This window comes from Abramis brama, assembly GCF_963993115.1.
Source record: "Abramis brama genome assembly, chromosome: 10".
Lineage (NCBI taxonomy): Eukaryota > Metazoa > Chordata > Actinopteri > Cypriniformes > Leuciscidae > Abramis > Abramis brama.
The window spans coordinates 43,140,605-43,159,356 of record NC_139972.1 but is presented as its reverse complement, the minus strand read 5'-3'; the positions used below and the strand labels follow the sequence as shown (position 1 = coordinate 43,159,356).

Genomic DNA, 18,752 nt, shown 5'->3' with positions numbered 1-18,752 from the left:
CAAATTACCTACTGTTTTTCGTCAAACTCGGCGGTCCTCAGAGAAATCGAATCCCGTCCGAATGCGAATGTCTGTGATTGCCAAAAATGTTTTTATCCAAAACGCTTTTTCTTGTGTTTTGGTCAACGTGAACTACCGTACAATCTCTCGCTATCGTGCCGGTATTCAAGTTTCTGCTTTTTGCGCACCGGTAATGGATGTAGATGTGTTCGGTACACTGCGAAGAAATAAAAAAATTAAATCAACAAGAAGAGCCAAATCATGTAAACTGTTAAGACTGGCTACTGTAATATCAGTTTCAGGTAAGATTACTTTCATTTCTGCACTTAATTACATAACGTGTAAATTATATAAGTTAAAACTTTTTATTCCAGTGGGTTTATTATAAGAACCCAGCTATAAAATCATGATGATAAATGTATGTTTAGTTTTTTTATACTACAATTTTTATAAAATTTTACAAAACACTAAATACGTTAGGACGTTTTACTTTATATTTCGAAGTGCTTAATTTTAAAAGTACTTAATTTCAAAATACATTTGGTCAAATTTCATAAATTGTGTTCAGTGCGAGGTCCATATGACCATACGCAATCCATGCATTCTGAACACGTGATCTTCTGCAATGCCCACATGTAAAACACAGACACTCCTACCTCGGTAATAAACACAGAGATGTTAGTCCCGTCCGAATCCGTACATGAAATCACAGACGTAGGTTGATAAGAATTGTAACTCAAACGTCGTTTGGAAAACTAGTCCCGTCGAATAGGGCTTACGCCACTTCCGACGCATAGTGATTTATAAAAACAAACTTAACGGCAAAATTTGCGCACCTGCACGCAAACTCTGACCCATGCGTACAAACGTTTTGGAGATGGAGCAGTTTGGCGACACCGATGGTGAGCTGGAGTTAAGTGTCTTTTTGGTCACTTTTAGACAGAATATCTAAAGAAAATTAAACATATACAGAAAGATAATACAAATATAATTTCACTCACCAAGCCTGTCACTTAAAGCAAATATCCATCCCTTCTTAAATGTCCGCGCCAGCGAGTGCGCTGGGCCGTTTAGTGAAACTGACGCAAATAAGTTTAAATAAATAAAATAATGATTTAAACTATGTTTTACTTCTGATATAAACATTTAGATTAAATATGCCATTCAAATGAATGGAGTTAAACACTTAAACACGAAATCATTACTGAGAAGTTACAAAAAAAAATTATATTCAATCAATAACAATATTTGTTGTGGATGCGATTGTTTTTTAACACTTTTCCTGTAGCGTGCTGTGTTTTAATGTTTTAACCACAGAGATAATTGCTTATCATGATAATACCAAATTGTCTGAGAAAATAGTTTCGTGCAAATAATGCCCAAGGCCTATCTGTTTCCATTAAAAATATAAATCAATTAAAAATACAATTCGGCCAGTGGAAAAGATTGAGAAAAACTTTCTCTGAAATGTGTTTTACACTATTTGATTTATGTATTCAAAAACAAGGCAAGGATAGGCAACTACATGATTTTTATTAATGTAATGTGTATTGTACCGTTAAACGTTATCACGTGGATGAATAATCATATGCAAATGATATGCAGATGAGGATCTACATAGATAACGTTATTTCGGGGAGGAGACGAATGTGCGCACAATCTTCTGCTGACTGGAGTTTATAAAGTGAATTATGCGCAGGTTCTGGCGTACGAACAGTTTTATAAGTCTGAATATTTTTTGGCGTACGCCATTTTTGCCTTTCGGGCGCACGTACACTTTTTGTAAGGATCCTACACACAGTTTTATAAATGAGAGCCCTGATCTGGGATTTGATGCTCTCCTGTGCTTTATCTCCTGCTCCCTGATTCCTGCTTTATCAGCCAATCATTCATATTACTGAATCACTATTAAATGTGATGAATGTCACTGATCTCCATTCAGTTCAGAAGTTCCTGCTGAAACACAATCACAACAAACTACATCTTGTGTTTATGAGAAAGTGACTGACACGGCTATTGTGTGATATTTAAAGAGATTAAGCTCTACATAAGGTGAATCTGCAGCTTTAGAGAAATATCCACTGAAAAAACCCAAGCTCTTTTATTGTCCAAGATAAACGTGTCGCTTGAACGCTATTGTTGTGGAATGAGCTGATATATAGTTTATAGTAATGGCTGTAGTTCAGAGGTGTTTATTCCTCTTCATGCAGAGTTTATCTCCAACATTGATCCTGATGGTCTTGATTAGCAGCTTCAGTGTGTTTAATTAGAGCTGGAGATAAACTCGCTGGAAGAATCACACACAGTGTAGCCTAATGTTGATTTAATGGCATTACCTTTGATTTATTGTTGAAATCTCACCATTGTTTCAGCATTAATTGCGGGTGCAAAACATAACGTTAACATTAACTTAATGTTAATTCAATGCAGTTAGCGTTGATGCATCAACATCGACTCAACATTGTTTCAATGATTGCTTGCTGGGAAATTAAATAAGTTTTATTAAAACTGTTAAAAATGTACAATGTTTTTACTGTGGTTTTAATCTGATTCTTTCAGGTTTATGTCACATTGCATTGTTCCACATTTGTTGATCGCTTTGAAAAAATCATCTGCTAAATGACTAAATGTAATTATAAACATGATTGGATGATGACAAACTTATTTCATATCATACGATGTGATCAAACAAAGTCCTCTTTATGATTTATTATCAGGAACTCTGCGTTTGCAGAAAGAAAAATGAAAAACAAAACTGAACAAATGAAGGCAAGGATTAACAAATAAAACAAAAAACATGATAAATTACACGGATAAAAACAGACAAGAATGGTCAAAGAACTGAAAAAAATACAGAAGACCAAAATAATGAACAAATGAGTGAACAAATTGACGAATAAACAAAAGCACAAAACGAATTAATAAAAGACCAAAAAATGACCACTTTATATACAAAATATTAATATTATCTCCAACAAGCGATCACGCAACAACGTCTGCGCTCACACGCATGCGCCGTGGTGCTCTCGTGAACGCGCGTCTCTGTTTACGTCTCTCTCTCTCTCGTCACACATAGAAAGTTAAAGTTCTCCTGTCGCTATTTTGAGCAGGAAAAATATGAATAGGCTACGATACGGGAAAACAGAGCATCAAAGTGTTTATCAACGTTTAAGAAGGAATTTACGTGTATATTTATGATGTTAAAGCTGGAGGATTAGAGATCCTGTCATGTAAAAGTTTGATCAGGGTGAGTGTTCATGTGTGACTTTCTCATATTAATATGAATCTCTGGAGGACATTTGACGTGATTGTTTGTTTGATATAAAATCTTTAATTAAAGGTTTCTTTCACTTCAAGGTTTCTGTTTTGTGTTTGGTGATGTTTGTGATAAATCAGAAGTTTAATAGCACATGTGTAAACATGCATAGGCCAACTCACCTCACAGAAAAACGTTTTTTTTTTATTTTATCGGATCAGTGTGTGTCGATGTTGGTCGGGGTTTGTTTTCTTTTTCACCCGAACATGTTTGATCAGCATTTCTCGGTGTCAGTTATTTTTCATAAATTCTAAATCCAACGGTCGACTTGTGTGTGTGTGTGTGTGTGTGAAGGCCCAATGAGCTTGAGTTAACGCAGTCACATGATCCTTTTTCTCACACACTCCAGATATGTTCAGCTAAATTATGAATGTTGTTTATTTTAATCATTTAATTTAGTGTGTGAATGTTTCTTCATTCAGAGTCAGTGGAGGAGATCAAACTCATCAGATTCTCCTGTATCTTCATCATGGCTCATTCACAAGGATCCAGAGATGGAGATTTGGAGGGAAAGTTGCAGGGTCCGACAGAAAAAGTGATTTTGACATCCAAAACAGTTAATTTTTGAACAACAGTCACCCCTCAAGCCATTGTGAGGTAGATAACACTCTTAAAAGGCTAGTGTGAGACACTTTTTTGAAAAGACGCACAAAATAATACACTCGGAAAAAATGGCTAACACTCAGGACCAAGCTAGCCTCAATGAACATGACTGCAGCGTGGACGGGATACGTGAGGCATGTTTTGACGAATTTGTTGAAGAAGAGATGCAGATGGCAAAACCTCTGAGCGACCACACTCCGTTACAGAGTCCAAATCCAAAGAAACTGAAGAGGAGAGATGAATCAAAAGAAGTAAGCATGGAAAGCATATATGATGCTATTCACACTCTGTCACAAAGATTTGAGGAAAGACTGGATGCGTTCGAAGGGAAGTTTGAGAACTTTGAACAGCGCATCCAGAATAATGAAAAAGAGGTGACAGAAAATAAAAATGAAATAATTCAACTCAATGCGCAAGTGGATAGGCTGACAAAAGAGAACAAGGAGCTGAAGGAAAGATGCCGGGAAATCGAGCGATACGGAAGACGATGGAATCTCAAATTGATCAAAAACTGGTCAAAAGAAGATCGTGAAGCCCGGGCAAAGCTGTATCCGACGGTACAGGAGGCCAGACGCAACGGGAAGAAAGCTTACTTGAAGGAAGGGTATGCTATTATAGACGGAAAAAGAGTGGAGGCACCTTTTACAGGTTAAGTTTAGTGTCATCACCTTGATTCAGAAAGTTTGATTAAGGGGACTGTTACTGTTAATGTCAAAGTTGAAATCTATGACAGATTGTTCATTCCTGCCTTAAATCCTATTTTTTAAGCGCATTTAAGAGCGTGTATTTTGTTTCATTCGTATGTCTATTGTTTTCAGTTCTTTAAATGTTCGAGGTTTAAAGAATAACATTAAGCGTAAGGCCACTTTTTAATTTTGTAAGGAAGTCAAAGCCAACCTTATTTTGTTACAAGAGACACATTCTAACAAGGACGATGAAAAATTCTGGAAGCAACAATGGGGAGACTATTTTGTGTTCACATGGAACTTCTCATTCTGAAGGAGTGATGATTTTATTTTTTAGGTTTATAGGGAAAATTATTGATTATAAAAGTGATGAAGCAGGTCACTGGCTAATGGTTGTGGTGGAAGTATTTGATTTTAAAATGATTTTGATTAATGTATATGCAGGGCCGTAGCTAGAGGATTCGGGGCCCCCTGAAAAAATATTGATGTGGGCCCCCTCCACCCTCCACCGATAACATATACTGTAAATAGATGAGTATGGAGGCCCACATATAACAGAAGATGGTGATGTTGTTGTAAAACCTTTATTTTAAAAGTTAAATGTATATAAAAATTACAACTAATAAAAATAAATTGTTAAATAATAATAAAACCAATTTTTAAAAAGTAGCAGCAAAATAATGTTTTTTCCCCCATCAGTCTGTTATACTTCATAAATCAAAAAGTAAACATTTATAAATTGACAAGAATGCAGTCAAATTTAAAAAATAAAGTCATTTATTGTCTTATTTTTTAATAAAGATAATATTATTAAATAAAGCTAAAATTTATTCATTCAAGTGCAGTGTGTTGTATTCGTGTTTTCTTGATTTAATAAATACATCATCAGCCGGCAGGTCCGGTGCATAATGCAATGCGTCGTGACTCGTGTCAATTTTTTAACTATTTACAATAGTGTAAAAAGATAGGAATTTTGACCACGTAATCATTCGGTCGATTGTGGTGCGCACCGATAGGCTAATGAAGAGTGACAGTACCGACAGGCTGTAGACGGTAGTTTTCTTATTCCCACCGAAATAACAATGCAACCTGTCTTTAAGAATGTCTTGATTGACTGGGATACAACAACTCTCCTGGCCTCCCTCTCATTCTTTTCATGGCGCTTCTGGTGCCCTGATTTACGTTTACTTTTCCCCGACATTTTGTCAGTCAATCTCCTGCTCTTCCACCAAGTTCATCGTTAACTTCAGGACCTGCCGCCTCAACTCTGATTGGCTCTGTTCACGAGCTGGGGTGGGACTTACTATTTTATTGGGTCCATCTGATGTTTGTCACTGACTGAATAATTAATAAATACTTTAGATCGGACTAAACCATTTATAGGGAGGTAAGAGATATTTGGAAAAAATATTTAACCAAATTGCATGTTTTTGTGGTTTTCATTTAAATCTCAGGCATACAACTAATATAAATATTATAATTATTCATACAACAGGGGCCTATATAGTATAACTGCTGGATTTTGTGGGGCCCACTGGGCAGTGGGGGCAGCTATAATTGTCACCACCTTTCACCCCACTAGCGACGGCCCTGTGTATATGGGTACAACAACAGGTCTCTCAATAGAAATATGATAAAGTTAAAGTTAACTCAAGCTATCAGGGAATGAAGTGCAACTTATGGCACGGAAAGCATAATAATAGGAGGTGATTTTAACATAGCACCTAATTCCTGGCTTGACAGAAAACCTCCCAAGGCGTTACAACCAGAATATAATGACAGGTTAAACAATTTTTGTTTATCCAATAACTTGGTAGATTATTGGAGAGTGACACACCCAAAAACAATGCAATTTACATGGATCAGCCCAGCAGATGCTAATCTATGCTCAAGGTTAGATTATTAGCTTGTGTCTCCAAATATTACTAATCTTACACCAAAATGTGATATTCAATCATCTTCTCTCACGGACCATTGTCTTATTGGTTTGTCACTCTCAATAGTCAAACAAAAACAAAAATCAAACAATATTTGGAAATTTAACAATACCTTTTCTGTAGCCAGATAATAATATGTCTTGAAACTAATAACATGGATTTGTCAGATATAAGTAAATGGGAGTGGTTTAAATTTCGAGTAAAGCAACAAGCTATTGAAACTGGAAAGAAAATAGCCGACAACCGTAAACGTAAACAAAAGGAAATAGTTGAAAAGATAAGTTTATTATGTGGAAAACCTAACATAACTGTAGAAGAGACACAAGAGTTACACATGCTCCAGAACCGATTAGATGTTATATACTTGGAGAAGGCAAAAGGAGCCTTTGTAAGATCAAAAGCCAAATGGATTGAGCAGGGGAAAAAACTCAGCATATTTTTATAGCCTTGAAAAACGGAGACAGACTAAAAAATGTATAACAAAATTAAACCAAAAATGGAAATATCATTTAAGACACAAATAAAATAACAGAGGAAGTATGTCAATTCTATAGCAACTTATAGAAGAAAAAATTTCAGAGTGACGATTGTGATGCCTTTATGAAAAGTGTAAACGAAAATGTAACAAAACTAACAGATGAAGATAAATTTTTACTAGAAAGAGATGTAACCTTAACAGAAATTGAAACAGCTTTAAAACAAATGAAAAACGGTAAATCACCGGGCATTGATGGATGATCTATAGAATTTTTTAAGACTTTTTGGACAGATATTAAAAATGTATTATTTAATGCGTATCTCGATTGCATAAAAAAATGGTCAGTTATCCCCAACAATGAAAACTGGTCTGATAACCTTGTTGCCCAAACCCAATAAGGATTTATTACTATTAGATAATTGGAGACCTATAACTCTACTTTGCAATGATTATAAATTACTAGCTTTGGTATATGCTAACAGAGTAAAAAATGTCTTGAACAAGTTAATAGATGAATTTCAGTCAGCTTTTATTAAAGGTAGACATATTCATAACAATGTGAGACTAACTATGGACATGTTAGATTACCAGAGCCTTATTAACACAGAAAGCCTAATATTGTTTATTGATTTTTTCAAGGCATTTGATTCTATCGAACATGACTTTTTACTGAAATCGCTCCAACTTTTTGGGTTTGGCAACAACTTTTGTAAGGTAATCAGAATGTTTTATGACCAGATATACAGTTATATTTCACTTCAATCAGACATCACTCCAAGAATCAATGTCTCTTTTGGAATAAGACAAGGGTGCCCAATTTCACCAAAATTATTCATTCTCTGTACGCAGCTTTTGACCTATTTTGTAGTAAATAATAAAGACCTTGAAGGGATAAAAGTTTGTGACACTGAACTGAAAATAAGCCAATTTGCTGACGATACAGTGATATTTCTAAAGGACAAATCAATTCTTCAGAAGGCTTTAAATGCGATTTTTGTTTTTTCTAGGGCATCAGGCCTTTACCTTAATCTAAAAAAAATGTGAAATATTACCTTTGTATAATTGCACTGAGACAGACTTGGAGATGATTACAGTTAAGAATGATGTTAAATACTTGGGTATTCATCTAACCAAAAACGTGGCAATAAGAGAATCCAAAAATATCACAGAGAAATTTGAAGAAATAAAAAGAAACCTAAATCATTGGTTAACAAGAGACTTAACTATTTTAGGACGTAACCTATTGTCAAAATCAGAAGGGATTTCTAAATTAATTTACCCAAGCTATTCTCTCTATATTAGTTCACAAAACATAAGAAAAGCAAATACTATAATTTACCAATTCATCTGGCGTAATAAAACGCACTACATCAAAAAATCTCAGCTTGTAAAGGACTATAATAAAGGGGGGTTAAAAACAATTCATTTTGAATCTATGGTTGGAGTTTATAGAGTTAACTGGGTAAAAGCCTTTTTAGATAAACCTGATTCTCTATGGTATCATATTCCCAAAAATATTTTTTGATAAAGTGGGAGGCTTAGAGTTTCTTTTAAAGTGCAATTTCGAGGTATCCAAATTGCCAGTAAAACTGTCTGAATATCATAAACAAGTTCTTCATTACTGGAAGATGGTATTTACTCATAATTTTACACCACATGCACTGTAAAAAAAAAATCCCGTAAAAAACCGGTAAATCTCTGGCAGCAAAGTTTCCAGACGGGTTCTGTTAAATTACAGCAAATTACCATTTCACAAAATTACAGGCAAAAACCGTAAAAATACAGAATTGACTTTACAGTCAAAATTAATTAAATTACAGTACATTACTGTTAATAATGGCTTATTAAACCGTGGAAAAACAGATAAATTATGTCAAATTACATAAAAAGAGCATTTAACTTTAAGGTTAAACTGTAAATTTAGGGTTTTATAAAGTTATTTTATAATAATGCTCTGTCTATCTACAGTAATTATCTTTTAATATATAGTTTTTCTGTGTAAAATAACTATGAAGTTATGTATAAAAATGTAATAAGTCCATAAATTCAAATACAAAGTTTGTATATTTACAGTTTTTATTTTTTTGCAGATCCAGTTTCACAACTTTGACCAATCTCTAATTAAGCACTTAATAATAGCAAATGTACAATCAATTTCTGTTAAATTAACTAAACCTACAAGTACGGAATACCTGCACATTTACAGTATTACTCATTAAACAAACACTGAGCATCAATATACGTGAATGATAGGAAATACAGGCTTAGTATATCATTTAGAACATGTAAAAATATCCACAAAAAAAGACTTTATATTTATATTAAGAGAACAATAGAAGCAACAAGTGCAGTGACAAGTCCCAGTTAGTGTAGCACAGTGCACAATTTTATTTATTTTTTATTAAAACAAAGATTTAGTATTATTGGGTCAAGTGTTTATGAAAAGATGGATCTTTAGCAGTTTCTTGAAAATGTGTTGAGTTGCGCCGTTCATCCCACCAGCAGGAAACAGTCCAGGGAAAGGTCAGTGAAAGTGATTTTGTCTCTTTGGAATGATGGCACCACAAGGCGCCGTTCACTTGCAGAATACAAGCTTCTGGAGACAAACATAGATCTGAAGCAGTGAGTTTAGGTCTTGCTGCAGCATCTGGATCAGTTGCAGAGGTTTGACTGATGCTGGAAGGCCTGCCAGGAGAGCATTACAATAGTCCAGTCTGGATAGAACAAGAGCTTAGACAAGGAGTTGTGTGGCTCCGATAGGAAAGGCCGGATCTTTCTGGTGTTGTATAAGGCAAATCAGCAGGATCACACAGCAAGGATGGTTTGGCTGAAACCATAAGCAGGTCTGTCTTGGCAAGGTTGAGTTGAAGGTGAAGGTCATTCATCCAGCAAGAATTTTCCAATAGGGCTGCACAATTAATCGAATTTCTAAGCCGCGATTACAAAAAAAAAAAAATCCACTCTGCGTGCATTTAGAGCATGTTATGAGAGGCAAATCACAACTACTTCAGAAAACCCAGCACAATAGTAGGGAACTACCAGGCAGCGACGTATGTGTACGCTGAAATAAAGTCCTTCACCTCAGAAAAACGGACGTTCCTGTCATGTCAGCCGTTATAGGCTACTGTGTTCGTAGCGCACACTCTTCAATTGCACGCGCAAATGTGGCCGCGCGCGCTGTGTATAAAGTGCAAAGGAAACTACGAGCATGCAACGTTGTTACGTTGTAAATTGGTAAGTCACAAAAGTAAAATACCAATAAATCACGTTACTGGTACGTCGTGTGTTAGCTGAGAAGGATTTGCATGCAGGGATGATTTTCATTCTATTCGCCAGGAGCAGTTTCCATGTTTCATTAACAGTTCTAGTTAGTATTGTGTATCACCATGGTAACTGTCGTTTTAATATTAACCCACTGATCTATATAATGACATTCGATATAGATCAGTGTATTAACCCCAAAATGCCACTTTATTTTCACTTTGTGTTTTTTATATTTTAAATGACTTTGGTGGCTCATACCAACATTGTATTAACAAAAGCTAGTTTGGGACTGCTATTTAATAGCTTTAGCATAGGCCTAATGTTTATTTCTTAGTAGTCTTTACTATTAGTCATATTCTTACAATTTATGTGTATGTTACGTAAAGGGGGACAGTGTGTGTGTTCACAATTTTTAAGTAAACATGTATAATAATATGCCTATATATATATATATACAATGTAAATTGTGATAATCGTAATTAATAATCGCAATTACAATTTCAAGGGAATAATCGACAATTATGATTTTTGTCATAATCGTGCAGCCCTAATTTTCCATCAGGTAGGCTGAGATGCGAGCAGCAACCATCAGATCCTCTGGCTGGAATGAAAGGTAGAGATATGTGTCATTAAGTGATAGGAAAAGTCATGTTTCTAAATGACAGAGCCTAGTTACACTACAAAAAAATAAAATAATAATAATAATAATAAATAAATAGATGGGTGGAATCTAACACAATCGTGGTCTTACTGTAGTAAAACCAAACCTTGTGCAGCTACAGTGGCCTGACAAAGGATCAAATGAATATTCATATGGGAAAATACAGTATAAAACAAATTAAATGTTCTGCCACTTTTAGTGCAATCATATGGAATCAGATGACTCAGCCATAACAATATTTTAAATTACTTCTTCCCATACCTTGTTTGCCATGATCATTCTGCTTTCCACTTGACCTGAAATCACACAAAAAAAAATTAACCACTCAGTATTACATTTACACATGTCAGAATATGTTCCACTGGGACAATGCAAAACCTCAACTGACTATGATCTGGAAGCTGAGCAGGAAAGGCTAATAGTGAAGGTTTGAGCTGAGACACCTAGGGGTGTAAGTTAACTTTCTGTTCATCTTGATCAATGCAATTTTCATAACCAATGATCAAAAGTATCATATGAAAAAGGCTACTATGATGAACCCAGTTCATCCAAAATGTAGATAAGTTCATTTCTTCATCAGAACACAAACATTCTATCAACTTTTATTTTATAAGCCTAATATGCACATGTAGGCCTATGCATTCTATAGCTAACGTTACGTGTTGGCAAGCAGATGCAGCCAGAATATGCAATTTATCATGTTGTGTTCATATTCTAGTCTCATGTGCTTTCCTGTATCAAGTAAGTTACAGTATTTACTGAATTCGTTTTCTTAACAGTCTAACTTAGATAGCCACGTCAACCCTTACGAAAATTAACTATGGTTTAACCACAAAGAAACAAACAAAAAAATGGTAGGCCTATTTGTAGTATAACTGTGGTTATTAAAAATAGTAATAAAAATCCGCCAAAAACGTGGTTACTATAATTTTACTATAATTAAAACCAAGGATATTTTTTAAGAGAAGAGTTTTCAGCTTCCAGACAGTGTTTCAAAATGTCCCGCCATTTAAGAGATTGATTTACTGACAGATACTATCGCGTATTAACGAAGATTTTATATACAATTAAACGGACTTTGATGTATAACAAGTCTACGAAAGCTCGTTTTAGGTCTTTTGAGGTGTAGGTTCAACTGATCTTTCTTAAAACAGATGGAAAATGTAAAGACGCATGCTAAGTTACATAGTGTTTTGCCCTTCAGCTCTCGCCAGTTAACTGAACATAATTTAAGAATGCTAACGTTAGCTTGAAAACTGTAAACTTAACACAAATGTACTATAAAATATCGTTCACATGTAACTTAGTATAATGAGACTCTTACCTCAGCCGGTGATCGGTTGGCATGATGTCCGCTGTGATGAACAAGGCTCACTGAAAAGGGCGTTATTTCCGAAGAATACAAACGGACTGACTAAAAACAGAGCTCCTGCTCACGGCTGCTCTTGACGAATACGATTGCTTTGAACCCCTGTTGATCTCACAATCCACTTCACGAGAGTAGACTGAATTCAAATCTCCCGCTTGCCCAAACTCGACTGATCAGCCAACGTTAACCGTTGTGGGCGGGAGTAAACAGCGGAAATGAATTAGTGATGTCCGGTTCGTGAACGAATCGTTCTTTTGAACCGGTTCTTTTTAGTGAACTGGTCGAACCAGTACACTAAATCGGACTGAATCGTTCGAAACAGTTCGCGTCTTGCGTCAGCACTGATCCACAACAAGTTACTAAAGTTACTCACTTTCGGACATGCCTGAGTTCGACAGTCCCTTCGACTCAAAATAAACCAATATCCCGGAGTAGGCATATATGTTACTCCAGTAAATCCAACAGTTCACTGAACTGAGACATGTTGTGCTGAGAGAAGTGATGAGCACGAGCAGTTGATACTGAGCATGCGCGCACTACCGTACAGGTACAGCGGTTCTCGGATCACCAGTACAGAACTGAGAACTGTTTCTTTCGGACACGTTCGATACGGAGAACCGATGAGCTGATGAGCTGAGCATGCGTGCAATTTTTTCAGAGGGACGAAGTGTAACAAAATAGAGAGGCGGTATTAACATTAAGTGACATGGCATCTGACGCACAGAAGCCAATGGCACATGTCACTATGCGTATTGGCACATCCGGTGGCACATCCGGTCTTCATTGGCATGTGCCAGCTGGATAGTGGCATGTGTCACTGACATTATTGGCATGTGCCAGTGGTGGATAGTGGCATGTGTCACTGACATCGCGACACACTGACACTGACATGACACCTGACTGACACCGAGTCGCGGAACATGTCACCGTGTTGCGACACTTCCAGTAGTGACTGACAGATTAATCGAACACCTAGTACTGACGTAATTGTGGCACAAAATCCTAAATAAATAGCCTGATTTTGTGATATTTAAAATATCAATTAAACGAATTAAAGTGCATTAATATTTTTTCAAACGTGTTATTTGTGTCACGTCTGTATTTGATTGGTATGTGCCACTAAATGTTTTGTAATACCAGAGCTACTTTATGTTGTTTATCTCGCAAAGTCACAAACTGCCCATTCTAGGAAAGACGCGAAATAAATCTATCATGGGTCACTACGAATAACGTATTAACAGTCGCGTCCATAAACCTTTATTTTTGCGTGATGCTGCACAGACGCACGCCAGTAGGTGTCAGTATAAGTGAGTGTAACACTGGCCAGCGCAAGATTCTCATCTGTGGCTTTAATATTTCAAAAATAATTTGATCGAATTATGTATGTTGTAGGCTACACATTAACTTAGCGATGTTATAAATCATTTTTTGACAGCATAAAGCAAATTGTTATGCAAGTGGCATATGACGCAATCCATTTGGCACATCTCACGTTTTAGTGACACATGCCAATATCCACTAGTACATGCCAGTTGGCCTGTGTCACTAAAACTGACATGTCTCTTTATGTTGTGGCACCTCCAGTAGTGACACCTGCAGCTGTCTGCCGGAGTATAATGTAGATTATGTAACATATAATGCACATAGTTAATTTGTACAACCAATAAAATATTTTATTTATTGAATAATTCCATACAATTATTTTTGAAATATTAAAGGTACTGAGGAAGGTCCTGCGCGACCGAACGTTTGTTGAATTTTTAAAATGCACTGAGCACTTTTTTGCACTTGTATAAATAAAGAATATTGCTAGTAGCTCGGTATACTCCTTTTCAGATACATAGCCTAACAAACAAATGATTTTTAATAATTAATTTTTTTACACTTTTTGGAAGGACTTGAAATATTAAAGCCACAGATGAGAATCTTGCGCTGGCCAGTGTTACACTCACTTATACTGACACCTACTGGCGTGCGTCTGTGCAGCATCACGCAAAAATAAAGGTTTATGGACGCGACTGTTAATACGTTATTCGTAGTGACCCATGATAGATTTATTTCGCGTCTTTCCTAGAATGGGCAGTTTGTGACTTTGCGAGATAAACAACATAAAGTAGCTCTGGTATTACAAAACATTTAGTGGCACATACCAATCAAATACAGACGTGACACAAATAACACGTTTGAAAAAATATTAATGCACTTTAAATTCGTTTAATTGATATTTTAAATATCACAAAATTAGGCTATTTATTTAGGATTTTGTGCCACAATTACGTCAGTACTAGGTGTTCGATTAATCTGTCAGTCACTACTGGAAGTGTCGCAACACGGTGACATGTTCCGCGACTCGGTGTCAGTCAGGTGTCATGTCAGTGTCAGTGTGTCGCGATGTCAGTGACACATGCCACTATCCACCACTGGCACATGCCAATAATGTCAGTGACACATGCCACTATCCACTGGCACATGCCAATGAAGACCGGATGTGCCACCGGATGTGCCAATACGCATAGTGACATGTGCCATTGGCTTCTGTGCGTCAGATGCCATGTCACTTAATGTTAAAACTGCTGCTGACAAAATAACACATGTTAGAAACATGTTTATCACATAGGCTACTGCCTTTTCACTGTATTATTTTAAAGATTGGAAACGCAAAGAATGGATTGTAAAACTAAACATTTATTATTATAATAAAACATTATTTTCTGGAACAGATCATTTAATTTCTAAGTAAGTTGATATACATTTTTGACGTAAACTCTTGCCAAGGTTTTAAAGGGTGCAAAGTAAAAGTTTATAATGTGTTAATCAAAACATTAACGTATTAAACAGATATGCATCAAGTTTTTAGTTTTGTTGACTGAATAAGGCTATAGCCTAGTAAGGTTTCAGTAGTTCTCAGCTCACACACAGGCATATGCTACGGTTCTCGAGTCAAGAACTGGTTGTTGCAGCAGTTCTCGGATCACCAGCACAGAACCGAGAACTGTTTCTTTCGGACACGTTCGAGAACCGACGAGCTGGAGAGACTGCGCATGCGTGATCGCACCGTCTCTGAACCGAACTTTCTTTTGGCCAACTGATGCTGTTTATACTGTCTATGTGCTGTGCTGATACATGAGCACGGGTGAACCAAGGACTTGAATGAGGGGCCGAATTCGGCGAAATGTAAGTTTATTTAATTACAAATTAAATAAAAATGATGAAGACAGTTTATTCACTTTAAGACATGTAAAACATCCGAGTTTGCGCATCGCCTTAGGCCTACAGGGTTCATTCTCAAAACGTAAAAGAAACCTATCCAAGATGATTATGAAGATGAGTACTATAATTTAACTGAATTTATGATTACAAATGCCTTTATTTGAATGTATATTTATCCGCCGGGATGATAGAATTGACGTCATTACGTGATGACGTAAAAGAACTGGTGAACCGGTTTTTTGAACCGGTTCATTGAAACGAACTGTCCGAAAGAACCGGTTCGCGGAAAAGAACCGGACTTCCCATCACTAAAATGAATTTGAACCTGCGTCATCGCGCGCGCGCACACAAACACACACACACACACACACACAAACACACAAAGCCCTGAATGTGCAGCAACGGAGATTTGGAAAAATATTCATAAAATATACATGAAATTATGGGAGAATGAAAATGAAATAATGATCAAAATGAGTATAAAATAAAATGTGAAATAAAAAATAATTCAGGCCTACTGTAGTCTATGTAGGGTACTGTATGTACAAATCACAGTCTATGGTAGGGCCTACAAATACTTTTATTTAACCTTAAAAAAAACTCACTTTAGCTCCCACATGCTTAATAATCTGTAAGGAAAACATATTGAATAGATGCTGATTTCCGCTGTTATACCTTCTTTTCTTTGTTTTCTAATTTCACAGAAAAAATCTGTAAAATATTACTTAATAATTTCTGTAAAATTACACATAACTCTGTAAAAATACAGACAAGTTCCTTTTAAAAAACGTAAAATTGCTGTAAAACCAAAATACAAGCAATTACCTGTAAATTTAGCAATGGACCTTTAAATTACAGCAAATGCCTTTTATTTTACAGATATTTGCTGTATAATGACAAAACGGTAAAATTCTGTAAAAAAATACAGACAATTACCTGTAAAATTACACTTTTTTTTTACAGTGTGGCTCCACCTTGTGGAACAACAGAGTGATAACAATAAGTAGAAAAACACTTTTTCAGAAATTGGTTTGAAAAGGGAATCATTTTCATCACAGATATATTAGATGAACAAGGTAATTTTCTTAGGTTTACGGATTTTAAAACAAAATTTAATATACAAAGTTTAATAAGGGATTATAATAAGGTATGTAAAACAATACCAATAGCCCTATTAAATATGATACAAAACTATTTACATTATTCCAAAAGTCAAATAAATTTGCCTAAACTGCAACTAAACCAAATTCCCCTAAATAGTGAAAAATGTAACAATAATTGTATTAGAAAATATATTCAAAATATTCAAATGTAAACTATTTCATGATTTTGACCAAAATATAAAAATAAGGCATTATGATGACAAAATAACAAATAAATACATCAAATTCATGAAATGGCCTATACCTCCTAAAATCAAAGAAATGCAATTCAAAATTATAAATGGATATTATCCAGCAGCAGCCATGCTTAAAAAGAGATTTGGTTTTGAAGTGGAGCCATGTGTGTTCTGTTCCCAGGAAGATGAAACTATTGAACATTTGTTTTTCTCTTGTCCAGTGATAAAAAGATTCTGGCAAGATGTCATGAATTGGCTGGAAACAAAAATGGAGAGAATTACACAATTAAAGTTAGAGCAAATTCTTTTCGGTAATGAAAACATTCCGAAGGAACTTTTTAGAATTTACAATATCATAACAATTATGGGTAATTACCATATTCATAAATGTAAATGGCAAAACAAAAATCCATCCCTAATGGTGTTTAAAATTGAACTGAAGGAATACTTTGCTTCTTTGAAACTTCTGAAAGACTCCAGTGATAACATTTACTCTCTATGTGAAGATGTCTCAAAATATTTGTCATTATAACTTGTAAAGCTTCCATGTAACTTTATTTTAAGAATATATGAAGACTGAGGACAGTATGTGAACAACTTTGACATGCCTTATGGACGGAAGTGCCTTTGCTTAATTTATTTTACATTTATTTGTATTTATTTTCTTTATCGAAATTTGTTCTGTTTAACTGTGTTTAACTATGTTCTGCACATAAGTCTCCCAACGAGAGATTTTGTAAATTGTGTTTTGTAAATAAGTGTTTAATAAAAAAAAATTATAATAATAAATGGAGAAAAAAAGAGATGGAGATTTTCCTCCAGGATGCAGGTACTTTCAATAAAAACTGTTAAATATTGTATTGCATCTCAGAAAAAGATCTCACTGATCACAGAAACGGTTTATTAAAACATTTATTTGTTTTGCCTGTTTTTGTTTTAAAGGTCCCATATTGACAAAACGATACTTGGTTACTCACGTAACCTCGGTTCTCTCTAGAGAGGGAACGAGTATTGCGTAAGCTGTGCTTACGCAGCGGGAAAAGCCTTCTTTTCTCGAGATACTGAAACCAAAAATTATCCTTAATTTCATATATTGTCAACGCAGTGCGGCTGCAGGCAGCTGAGCTAGAGCGGCATACTGCGCGCTCATTGGCTGCCGCGCGGCAACTGCTTAAGCCTACCAGTGAGCCTGGCGTGACGTCACGCCCAATGAGGGCGCGCGCGAGCTCGCGCTTCACAGCCCGCCAGAATGGGCGGCGTCAGAGCGTATATAAGGAAGGCTCGTAGGCTATATTCTCTGCTTTCTGTCGACTGAAGCGACACGAGCGATAGGCTCAGCACGGTCAGGGAACGCAATACTCGTTCCCTCTCTAGAGAGAACCGAGGTTACGTGAGTAACCAAGTATCGTTCTCTTACGAGAGGTTCTCTCGTATTGCGTAAGCTGTGCTTACGCAGCGGGAACCCTTTGTCCACGCCGTGCGAGCCTAACAATCACATATGACTCATAGAAAAAACATAGAGGTGATTAAAACAGGTGGCCAGCGGTGCGGGCCAGCGCATGTTCATAAGCACACATAGGGAAAAAACACAGAACGGCACTGCCGGTTCATGTAACTGATACCCTGAGCGTGCAGCTCAACAGACAAGCTAATCGGTAATACAGCCTGACCCTTGGGCAGGACATGAAACACGACTAGACTGACAGAAGTTTAGCCTGCATAGCGGGAACTTCCAGGTTATAAAACCTAACAAATGTGGAGGGGGACGCCCAGCCCGCCGCCCTACAAATGTCATCAATGGAAACCCCACTGGACCATGCCCACGATGAGGCCATGCCTCTGGTGGAATGAGCCCGTATGCCTAACGGACATTGCAGGTCTTTGGACGC

General features: G+C 36.2%; 1 protein-coding gene across 2 annotated transcripts in view; it reads left to right on the top strand.

Moving 5' to 3' along the window:
- The first annotated feature begins 3,010 nt into the window (after positions 1–3,010).
- Positions 3,011–18,752, top strand: part of LOC311090232 (uncharacterized protein) — a 31,088-nt gene continuing 15,346 nt past the window's right edge. Inside the window, exons 1-2 of one of the 2 annotated variants that reach the window (XR_014607865.1) lie at positions 3,011–3,247; positions 3,739–4,523. Coding sequence is in view for 1 of the 2 variants with exons in the window: in XM_084125417.1 (XP_083981543.1) it covers positions 3,988–4,523 (536 nt within the window). In the remaining variant the exon portion in view is untranslated. The remainder of the gene's footprint in view (positions 3,248–3,738; positions 4,524–18,752) is intronic. The other variant, XM_084125417.1, reaches the window with a different exon arrangement.